The sequence below is a fragment of the Leuciscus leuciscus genome (assembly GCF_965113295.1).
Source record: "Leuciscus leuciscus genome assembly, chromosome: 7".
NCBI lineage: Eukaryota > Metazoa > Chordata > Actinopteri > Cypriniformes > Leuciscidae > Leuciscus > Leuciscus leuciscus.
The window spans coordinates 20,339,767-20,351,715 of record NC_138731.1 but is presented as its reverse complement, the minus strand read 5'-3'; the positions used below and the strand labels follow the sequence as shown (position 1 = coordinate 20,351,715).

The following is an 11,949-nucleotide window of genomic DNA, read 5'->3' as shown; positions in this document are numbered from 1 at the left end:
GTAAGATTTGTCAAATGTTTTTGAATGAAGACTCTTCTGCTCACCAAGGCTGTATTTATTTGATAAAAAATACAGTAAAAACAGCAATGTTATGAAATATTACAATTTAAAATAACATTTCTAGTTTAATATATTTTAATTGTCATTTATTCATGTGATGTCAAAGCTGAATTTTCAAAGTCATTGCTCTTCAGAAATCTTTCTATGTTGATTTGATTCTCAAGAGACATTTATTATTATTATTGAAAACAGCTGTGTTTTTGTGGAAACAGTGATATATATATTTTTCAGGATTCTTCGATGAATAGAAAGTTAAAAAGAACAGTGTTTATTTAAGATAGACATTTTAAATGTCTTATAAAAAAATCAAACATACAAGCATACAATTTTTTGTGTGTGTGTGATTTAAAGGTGAAATGTGTAATTTTCGGTGCCAAAAATAATAACTAGGTTTGGTTATATGACTTAGGTTTGGTCTTAACTACACAGTCTACAGGAAAAAGCAGCTTTCTACATTCAAAGCCATATATATTTTGTTAATAAATTGCAGAGTTCAGTCTGCATGATCATAATGAAAGAAAAAGCCACACACATCAAGCAGTGCTGCTACACAGATTCACATTTAATTCAGAACCATTTAAAAATTATAGTCATATATTTCTCTGTTTTTTTGATAATTTTCAAATTATTTGCTCCAGGAATAGACAAACCGAGCTCTCCATGAATTATTCACAGTGATCATCACACGACATAAAGGCTGCACTAGACACTAGACATTAAGGATGTGAAAGCACTGAATGTTTGTGAGAGATTTGACAGGAACCGTAAGATATTACGGGTGCCTTTCAGGTACATTCCACTGAAACAAACCACTCTTGGGTTCAGACGTGAGTCTTGACTGTGCATATATATTCTCATGTTTGACTGCATGAGACATGGTGGGTTCTTCTGTCTGTTTTACATTTGATACATGAATTGCATTTTTGGCCATACCATGATCAAGAAACCATTTTAAGAACAACAAAATGTAAAGATTCTGCATTTTCAACATCAAACGTTATGTGTATATATATTTATAAAAAAGACATTATACTGTCCATGTTCAGAAATTAGGTCACTTTAAATCACTGTCTCTTAAAACCACTGTTTCTCCCTGAAACTCAATTAGGACTGAAGAATTTGGCCCCTGTAAAGTGTTTCCAGCATACAGAAAGCGTTCATAGTCTTTTATAGTGTGACAATATTAATTTTCCGACTTTTGAAAGTGAGTGAGGTGCATGAAAAGAGGTGAGTACAAGTCGAAAGGATGTAATAGGGACGCAGTGGGATGTGGTTCACTGAGGAAGGGCTTTCAGAATGGCATTGACCTCTTCTGCCACAGCTGTCAGGGCGAACTCAAACTGGTCCTGAAGAAACAGTCAAGCTTAGTGCGTAAATACACAATAACACAAGAAAGCTTGTTTCCACCACAGAATAATAAACAAAAAAGGTAACTGCGAGTTTATTTCTTGCAATTCCAAATTTATAAACTCTAAGATATAAACTCAGAATTGCGAGGTATAAAATTTGAATTGTGAGAAATATAGTTAGAAATGCATAATGTAAATTCGGAATTATAAGAAAAAGTCCGAATTGCACGATGTAAACTCGGAATTACAAGAAAAAGTCAGAATTACAAGTAAAAGTCAGAATTGCACGATGTAAACTAGGAATTACAAGAAAAAGTCAAAATTGCACGATGTAAACTCAGAATTACAAGAAAAAGTCAAGAGTTGCACGATGTAAACTCGGAATTACAAGAAAAAGTCAGAGTTGCACAATGTAAACTCGGAATTACAAGAAAAAGTCAAAATTGCACGATGTAAACTCAGAATTACAAGAAAAAGTCAAAATTGCACGATGTAAACTCAGAATTACAAGAAAAAGTCAGAGTTGCACGATGTAAACTCGGAATTACAAGAAAAGGTCAGACTTGCACAATGTAAACTTGGAATTACAAGAAAAAGTCAGAGTTGCACGATGTAAACTCGGAATTACAAGAAAAGGTCAGACTTGCACAATGTAAACTTGGAATTACAAGAAAAAGTCAGAATTACAAGATGTAAACTAGGAATTACAAGAAAAAGTCAATTTTGCAAGTTATATATATATATCTCGCAATTCTGACTTTATCTCTTGCAATTCCGAGTTTATAAACTCGCAATTCTGAATTTTCTCATAGAAATTGAGATTTTAGATATAAACTTGGAAATGCGAGTTTGTCAGAGAAAGTCACAATTGTAAGTTCATAACCTCAGAATTGCAAGAAACTCAGAAACCTCAATCTTACAAGAAAAAGTCTGAATTATGAGATAAAAAGTCGCAATTACCTTTTTTATTTATTTATTTTTATTGCGTCGCTGAAACAAGCTTCCATACTAACATGCACAATCACATGCTGAAATCATCGAAAAGCATTTTATACATACCTTAGTGCGTACCATACTTGGTCTCTGGTCACGAATATGCTCCAATGTGGCGGCAATGTCAATCTCCTTCACACCTAAAACAGACAAACAGCCTCTGTGAGCGTGGCGTACAAGGCGCACTTAAATAAAACGGCTAGATAGAGTAATGAGGCGCTTACCTTTCGCCATGCGGTTAAGTACCATGTCAATAAGAATGTAGGTGCCGGTTCTACCAGTACCATTGCTGTTTGAAACAGAAAACCATTTAAATTTAAATAATTCATATTCCATGAAAGAAATACATAGCCCATATTGTGAGCCTGAGACACAACTTGTAGCCGTTTACCTGCAGTGCACAATGATTGGGCATGAGCGTCCTCTGTAGCACTTGTTTACTTTTCTGGAAAAAAAAGGGAAAAAAAGATGCATAATGCAAGAATAGAAAGGTTGGGGGTGAAGAAGGGAGAAAGCATGTCATAATGAGCATAACTGTCAATTTGTCAAACCCTACGATTCATTATTCTGGCGACAAAGAGGAATTGAAGGATGCATGATGCTGGGGAAGGAAGGGGGAGAGAGGAGATGGAGCCTCACTCCTGCTGCACTCACACCTACCAATGATCATTTTTGTGACTATGCAACTGGACCCAGACTACTAGCTGCAAATCACAAAAATGACACTGGGAGGTGTGCTACGTCCAGGGACCTACCGATCTCCATCAGAGACAGAGAGAGTGACGGAAGGAGGAGAGAAAGACGGGGGTGACGCAGGGCCCGTGGCAGGGTGTCGAGCACAAATGGAGAAGGTCCGAAGTGCATATGCATTCAAGGGAGAGGAACTTTGAGGGGAACTGGGCTTCAAGGTGAAGAAAACATCCACAGGTAATTAGGGAATCCCAAGTGTGAAGAAGATCCTCATATCAGAGTGAGGAAAAACAGTAGGGAAAGTATTTGCAATGAGACAGATGTGGATGAAAAACTTGTGTGTGTGTGTGTTTTAGTCTAATGTAAAGTGAGTTTATTTGATGTTAATACACTTTCTGAGTCAAAGGCATGAGGAACACATTTGACCTTACACTATCAACAAGAACTTATTTTTTAATTTTATATTGAATATTATATTTACTCATTACATTTATGCATTAACAATAGGGTTTATTTGGATAACATTAGTTTACATTAATTAACATTAAATAACAATAATAGACACTTATAAAGCATGTAATGTTAAGTAAAACATTTACTAACACATTAATAAAATCATTATTAATATTCTTTAATAGACCTAAGATAACATGAACTAACAATGAACAGTTGATTTTTATTAACTAACATTAATAAAGATGAATACATACTTGAGCAAATGTATTGCTCATTGTTAATGTGTGTTAATATATAATCTAATGGGATCTTATGTACAAGTGTTACAATGTACATTTATTTGTTACTAGATGTTTTTTGGCTATTGTTATTAGTAGTCAACAAATCTTCAGTAAAAATGGTCACAGGCACAAAGGCCTTTAATTTAACAGAGTGCTCACTAAAAATCATCAAACTCCTAAATCATTTCTTATTTTCAATTGGGATGTGACCTAGTGGAGATGTTGTTCACTCCGTAATTAGTCCATCAGTTTCCGTCATTTATCAATTTTAAGACCGGTTGCAAACTTGATGTCATGCGAATTTATCATTTTGTTCTCTCTGAGAACATATTAAGCTCAAGGGAGGCAAAAAGGACGCTGCCTCCCTCCATCCGAACCTTATTACACTGATGTTGCTATTGGACAGTATTACTTGGAAAAATAATTTCCACACTATTATCTTTTGTAATATCTTTTCTTTGAGGAGCTACTACCTCCCTTGAGAAAACACCTGATGTGTGTGTAGTCCTATCACAATACCAGTTCATTTATTATCAGCAGGAAGGTGTTGGGTTTCGGCAGTACCTGCGGAAGTCCAGCAGGGGTCGTGTGGAGGTGGGAATGCCTTGCGCAGGCCAGCTCAGCAAGTGAAACTGGGTCAGAGTGCGGGTCTCTTGAGTCTGGACGTTCTTCAGGTAGAAACTACGAACCAAGAAGTCTTTACACCAGATGTGTTCAGACACAAGATTCACCTGAGATGTACAGAAAAAAAATGGGTAGTACATACTAAAAGCATAAGGTTCACAAAGAAGTGAATCTTAATGTTTCTCACCTCATAGATGTTGTATAAAGATGATCCTTCATCAGGCCAGTAACGTTCACATTGTTTTTCTCCATCCTCCACTAAAGCGGTCATCATCACTATTACAGTACAGCCATTTTCCCATACCATCTAACATATGCACCAAAAGAGTGTCAGCACACAAAGAATGATTTATATAGGAAATGCATTTTTGTTGCAAATGCATTTCTATTATTTAATTTACAGCCATTTAGTGATTTAGATTTGTGATCATCCTTTACCGTATAATCATATATATAATTTTTTTATTATTTACAAATATTCCAATATTTGTTTAATCTAAATCTTAAAATGTCATCATTACTCTCAACATGTCTAACTTACCTGCCAGAAATCAGCAATAGTGTGTGGTAAAGGTCCTTGAGTTGCGATATAAGCAGGTAAACGTGGATCATGATCAATCTATGGGTAAAGACAGAAAAATGAAAACCCTTTCCTGTGACATGATCACATTTACCTTTTTTATAGAGATAATGTGTTTTTCTACCCGTATTTACTTATCCAGTATATCCAGTATATTTATACTTCTTTAGTGGAATAAAAATCGTTGTTTCTTACTATAGTGCTGGCATTTATGTAGTCCTCTTTGGAGGGGTTGACCTCTGCCTTTAGTTTCACTCTCGAATGGTCATCTAAAACAGAGTTTTTTTTTAATTAAACATACTGAATGTTGAAAAAAATAAAAACTAATTTTGTATTTTCCAGTTATATGAAATGCCTTTCCCACTAGTGTAAAATATTGTTCTGTAAAATACGTTTTTGACTGCAAGACTGCATTTATTTGATTAAAGATACAGTAAAAACAGTAATACTGTGAAATATTATTACAATTTAAAATAACTGTTTTCTATTTGAATATATTTTAAAGTGTAATTTATTCCTGTGATGCAAAGCTGAATTTTCAGCATCATTACTCCACTCTTCAGTGTCACATGATCCTTCAGAAATCATTCTAAATGTCTTTACTGTCACTTTTTTGTGCCATTGCTGAATAAAACTACTAATCTTACTGACTTTTGAACGGTAGTGTACAGCATATGGATGAGATCACTGAAATAAATGTTGGCACATTGCTCTTACAGGGCACAAAGTCAGGATAGCGGTTCTTCTCCATGTTGCTCTCACACTGGGCGATAGAGACGGAGCTCGGCTCAGCCTGGTACGAACACAGAGCCTCCCACTCTTTCTGCAAACGGTCCTTATTCTTCAGATGGTCCTCCATATATGCCTGAACACCACAAATGAACTTTAAGCATTTCAGTGTCTGCTTATAAAAGACTAGTTTGTCTCTATGTAATTAATAAAAGAGTTCAGGAAACAGCTTAAACCATATAGCTAAAATAAGACATGAAACCCTGTAATAGTACTCATTCTTACCTTTAATTTACTGCAAATTTGTGCATGTTTAAACAAAGACTCTACGACCTATTTACTTGTATGTGCTGTAGTGCAATAATTCCTGTTAATAATTTGAGTATGATTCTTAGCAAAGTAAAGTCTGAAATATGATTTTGGTGTGCTTGTGGCTCTGTACCAGTATCATGTGTCCTGTGGAGATGTCCATGTTGGACTGCGCAGGCTCTTCGCTCCAGGACGGCGTGCTGCTGTGAGAGCTGGGACTGTGCTGCGGTCCATCGCTGAACTGAGACGACACACTGCTGACTCGAGATGTGTCGGTCCCCCGTCGACCCCCTGCCTCCGGACGGGTGAACGATGACTTGGCTGCCATGTGCTGGCGACACAGCTCCTGAGAGATGCAGGGAAACCTCTTCACTACTGACTCAAATGACATTTTCAGACCAATAATCATCACTGTTCAATTACCAATATCTCTAATAGCCAAGGTGCAATTACAGTGCTGATTATATGCCAGTTATACCTGATTAGTGTTTGCTTTAGTCATCCTAAAAATGCCACTTAATAGTCCCAAGGACGTCTTTTAAACTTCTTGATATAAGGGGAAAAGATATTAGACACTATTTCATGCTTCAATATGGGGTGGGCGATATACCGGTAAACACGATTAATTGGTACTTGGTAGAAATTTGATTTCGCACTATCGTCTCTATCGCGGTTACGCTCACGTGACGCTGCTGTGCTGAAAGCTTATCATTTTTAAGCATTGCGTTTTAAAAGCAAGTGATTTTTCACCGTTGAAGCGCAGTATACTGCAGCAACAGAGAACTCACTTCACTATATAGTTCGTGCGAGTTCTGAACTGAGTTCTTTTTGCCGCCTAATTGGGCTTGTGCGGTTAAATACACTTATGTGTCTTTGCAGGTAAACACAGTCATTTATGTCTTAGCAGTTGAGATAACAGTTGAGAAAGAAAACGTATTCTGGATCCATGCAGTCAGTCTTAAAGCGACAGTAGCCTAATACCTGTAAATACCAGTAAAATACCTGATGTCGTCTGTGTCATTAATGTTGATCAAACAACTAAAGAGAGAAAATCTCTCGCTGCTCTTCACTGAATCACTTCTGTAACTTTAAGAAGAATAAGTGTATATTTAATTTACACATTGAAGACTATGCAGGTTTTTGTAGTATGTGGTATTTATGTAGAATTTCTAGTGCTTGAATTTTTTCAGGTTGGTCTATTTCATTTGTGTCTTTGTTCTATTGTAGTTTATTTTCCTATATGCTTGCAATTCATTTCTTTGTTCTTATTTGATCAATGTTAACTTGTCTTCAGTAAGCTTTTTTTTACTTAGACTAGTATTAGTTTTTAGTGATATTGAAAATAGTGACAAGAATTATGAAATTTCAAAATGTTTGATACCATAAAACCTTATTTAAAGCAAAAATAACTACATTGTGATATATATCATTATCATGAAATAAAAGTACTTATATCGTGACGTAATGTTTTGATCATATCGCCCACCTTCCTACTTCTATACAATTGAATATATAAAGAATATTAAAAAAATTTAACATGGTTTCCACAAAAAATATTAAGCAGCAAAACTGTTTTCAACATTGATAATAATAAGAAATGTTTCTTGAGCATCAAATCATCATATTAGAACGATTTCTGAAGGATCATGTGACACTGAAGACTGGAGGAATGATGCTGAAAATTCAGCTTTGACATCACAAAATTATAGTTTAAAATATATTCAAATAGAAGACAATATTACTGTTTTATGGCAATATATATAAAATATTGAAAAATCCTTCTCAGAAGCATTTGCATTTGTGTTGAAGCTTGTGTGTGTTTAACAGTGTGGGCTACCTGGTAATCAAAGTGGGTTTCCACACCAGCTTCTGGTCCCAGACCCAATTTGCCAGAGGCTAACTGTCGGGCATGGTGACGGAGACAGGCGACCGCCAGGGCGACTATCAGCACCGTGCCCACACACGCCATGGCCACCATTGTCAGGATGACACCACGCGACCCCTCCCCTATCCGTGTGGCCTGGGGCAAGCCACGCCCCTCACTCCTCTATGATGAGGGAGAGAAAAATAAACAAACGTGAGATAACATAATGCAAAGAGGGCGATGGCACAGAAATACAACATGCGAGGAAATGAAAATAAAAGCATTCCAGACATCACAAGGAGCAAATGAGGAAGGTGCAGCGTTCGTGTGCCTTCTCTGGCACGAAACAGTGTCTCTCGTCCCCTCTTTTGTCTCTCTCTCTGTTTGTGTAAACAAGTCGGATGTCATCATCGACTACTAATTACCCTGGCAACCAAGGCACACGCGCACAGCCACGTGCCACCCTGAAATAATTAGACAAAGTCACTGACCCGCCCGCCCCACTGAATAATTACCAGCAAGTAAACAATTAAGGAAATCCCCCACACAATGGAGGGGTCAATCACTCTGAGGGGATCTCTTTCATACTCTCCTTTATTTTTATTCGATCTCTCTCTCTCCGTCTCTCTCTTTCTTACCCGTTTTCACAATCTGTACTTATAGCACATCAAGAGAACAAGAAAACGAAGAGACGCAATGATTGCTGATGTCATGCAGCCCCTCTACCCCCGTGTCTCCAACCCCTGCCTGTTGGTGTTGCCATGGTGTCTGGGAGCCTCAGCAGGGGAGAACAGGCCGTAGTGCTACCATGGCAACAGCAGAATGCTCAATGTAATTCATGGCCATCACGGTGAGCAGAGGAAATGAGAGACGAGAGGAAATATGCTATTGTCAAAACGCCTACGCTGTTCAATGAAATCACATGTGGTGTTATCTAAAGAAACCACCTTAGTATGTAACACTGACAGGAACATCTATTCAATCCGTGTCCATTTTAATTATCACCTTTAGGTGTTTTATTATTTCGGTGTCTTAGGTATGTCTAAAATGAACGATTACGTTAAAATGTACATCTTCTTGCACTTGAGCTGACAAATTCACTCAAAGTTATGTCTATAAATAGCGAGTAAACATATCCCAGTAAACGGTCGGTTATGTCTAAAGTTTCAGTATTTTAGATCCGCGCAATCGCTCTTAAAGTGACAGCAGCCTAATCTCTGATGTCTGTGTTTTTAATGTTAATCGGACAACAAAGGACAAAGAAATAAAATCACGCACTGCTCTTGACTGAATAACTTTAGTTACTTTAATAAGGATGAATTAATAAGGATGTTTAATTTATACAGTGAAGAATATGCAGTGTTATTTGACATTTGCTTGCTTTATTAAATTTCTGTACCTGAAAACTACTGTAAGACCTGCCAGGAAAAACATGAAAAGCACTGTTTATTTCATTTGTATCATTGTTATATAGTATTTATTTGTGCTTTTGCTTGTAATTTGATTATTTGTTCTTATTTTATTAGGCTACTGGCTGTTTACTTGATAATGTTTTAAATGTATTAATTAGGCTAGTATTTTCAGCTGTGGTATTAGAACTGGAATAGAGTATTGTGAATATTCACTGGTATCTAAAATGTTGGTGTCATTACTGCCTGTTTTTGCAAAAACAGTTTCATGGCCGAAAAAAAAAAATATTTATGGCCAATACATTTTATTAAGTCACCGGCCATTGGCAGTGTAGCAAAAAGTTAGTTTTAGGCTCTGTGTGCAAGTATCAGGAAACCTACAGTGCATAAGTTAATGGTAAATAATATTTTACCAAAAGTATTCAAATAAAAGAGAATATTCACTGTACTAAAATAAACTAAAGCTTCTGTATGACTTTTAATTACTAAAAATACATGATTGCACTTTATTTCAATGTATCCTTGTTACAGATACATTTAAGTACTGAGTAATATTAATTAACTAAATGTACTTACTAGAGGGTTAGGATTAGGGTTTGGTTGAGGGTTAGTTGCATGTACTTATGCATAATTTACTGTTATGCATGGTAAGTACATGTAACAAGGACACTAAAATAAAGGGTAACATTTTATTTTAAGATGACAGTTAGCGTTCCTACATGTACTTACTATAGTAATAACAGTTAATTATGCATAATTACAAGTAACTAACCCTAAACCATACCCTAACCGCAACTCTTATAGTAAGTGCATGTAGTTAATTAATTTGAGTAAGTACAATGTAACTACGTCATCTTTAAATAGTGTAACCAAATAAAGTGTTACCAAATTCATAATTACAAAAATGCACTTGCTTATGTAAATGTATGCTTAAATTATGTCATTAATAATTACATTTATACTAAACTAAACTAAACTAAACCAGAGCTTCTGTAAGACTAAGATGACAAAAAATACATAATCACACAACTGCACTTGCTCAAGTAAATGTATGATTGATTAATTTCATTGATAACAAAATGTATAACTTAAAAAGTCTAAAATTAATATTACTTTCATCCAGCATATCAATTATTATTTGCCATTGAAATAATTCTGGAAAAGAATAGGGGATTATGGCAAAAAGAACAGTTACTTGATCCCTCCATTTGTTTAAACTATATGCCTCTCACATCAACCAAAGATGATCAAAGAATTTACTGTACAAACCATACTATTTAATAATAGTTGGTTGAATACAACTGAACACAATCTTTTGAGACAGTTTTTATGCAATACAGAGCTTGACATATATTACCCTTACTTTTCCACAATTGAAAAAAAAAAGGTCTACTATAAATCTCTTGTCGAACAACATGTAGAACAAAACAGGAAACATTAAGAACAAAACAGGAAAAAATGCAACAGGAGCTTTCAACAGTCTATTCTTACACCGGCTATAATTTTCGCACAGACACCCACTGGCTGTTCTGTGAAAGTGGAACAGACCTTCAGGCCTTCAAAGCGGGCTCTGCAGCCGTTAGAGCTGAGCTAGCAAAAGAAAAAGATTGAGTGAATAAGCACTTAAGTCTGACCACAAAGAGGTTAGGACGCCTTCCCTTCTTTTTTGTCCTTTCTCGAAATTCATCAACTATTTCCCCCCCTCGCTCCCTGTCCTCCTCGCACCCACTCTCCCTCTCTTTCTCCTTCTCTGTTCCTCACACGTTTCATTCTATCCCTCTTGTTCCCACTCAAATTCGGCCTTTTCTCCTGAAAAGCTGGAAGAATGTTCCGGAGAAGAGATTGAAGGAGGGAGGGGGTGGTGGTGTTGAAGCAAGGGTGCGCGACTGGACGGAAGGACAATGGAGGAGGAGATAAGGGGTGTGGGGCGCCTCACCTGCTACTCCAGAGAGGCCCCCGAAAGGAAGACTGACAGGCTTTTAGAATGGGGCACGGGAGCAGGCAGGAAAAATGAGCTGGTTTAGGACAAGAGGACAAAGGCCCCCCAAGGTCTGAGCGGAGCAGGCAGAGAAATGAGGAGGCAGAGAGAAAGCGGGAGAGAAGGCAACTGATCTCAAGGAGAGAAAGCATGGTTACAGGGAACGAGAGAGTAAAACTCTTGCGCAGGAGGGGTGAAATGGGTCCGGAGAGGGTGATACGTGAGGAATAACCGTACAAGTGAGGTCATATTTACGTAAAGAAAAGTTCAACACGTACTCCACACACACGAACAAGTCGCCACGAATACGAATGTGCATTTGAATCACAATAAGCTGCTAGCCGAGGAGCATAATTCAAACATCTGTTCCTCAAGAAGCGGGAAAATAGGATTCAGGGTCCCAGGACCCCCTCCTCGGTTCCCCCATGACCCCTCTGACATCTACCGCGCCCTTTGACCTCAGCCACAGAAAAAGAAGATGCACACACACACACACAAACACACACGTATGGCTGTGTGTGTGTGTGTGTGTTTGTGGTTGTTTGTTTTTGGAAGATCTCGGGGGCAAAGATCACTGAAAGCTTCGCACTCTGAATCACAATAGGCAATAGGCACGGCCGAGAAGTC

The 11,949-nt window shown here is 37.1% G+C and overlaps 1 protein-coding gene across 1 annotated transcript in view; it reads right to left on the bottom strand.

Moving 5' to 3' along the window:
* Nucleotides 1-598: 598 nt before the first annotated feature.
* ptprna (protein tyrosine phosphatase receptor type Na) overlaps nucleotides 599-11,949 on the bottom strand; it is a 32,719-nt gene continuing 21,368 nt past the window's right edge. The window contains exons 13-23 of the mRNA XM_082175803.1: nucleotides 7,909-8,118; nucleotides 6,205-6,417; nucleotides 5,751-5,898; nucleotides 5,229-5,302; nucleotides 4,995-5,072; nucleotides 4,641-4,760; nucleotides 4,394-4,560; nucleotides 2,794-2,847; nucleotides 2,627-2,691; nucleotides 2,469-2,542; nucleotides 599-1,406 (exon numbers count right to left, since the gene is read on the bottom strand). Of these exons, the coding sequence (XP_082031929.1) occupies nucleotides 1,335-1,406; nucleotides 2,469-2,542; nucleotides 2,627-2,691; nucleotides 2,794-2,847; nucleotides 4,394-4,560; nucleotides 4,641-4,760; nucleotides 4,995-5,072; nucleotides 5,229-5,302; nucleotides 5,751-5,898; nucleotides 6,205-6,417; nucleotides 7,909-8,118 (1,275 nt within the window). The 3' untranslated portion in view covers nucleotides 599-1,334. The remainder of the gene's footprint in view (nucleotides 1,407-2,468; nucleotides 2,543-2,626; nucleotides 2,692-2,793; nucleotides 2,848-4,393; nucleotides 4,561-4,640; nucleotides 4,761-4,994; nucleotides 5,073-5,228; nucleotides 5,303-5,750; nucleotides 5,899-6,204; nucleotides 6,418-7,908; nucleotides 8,119-11,949) is intronic.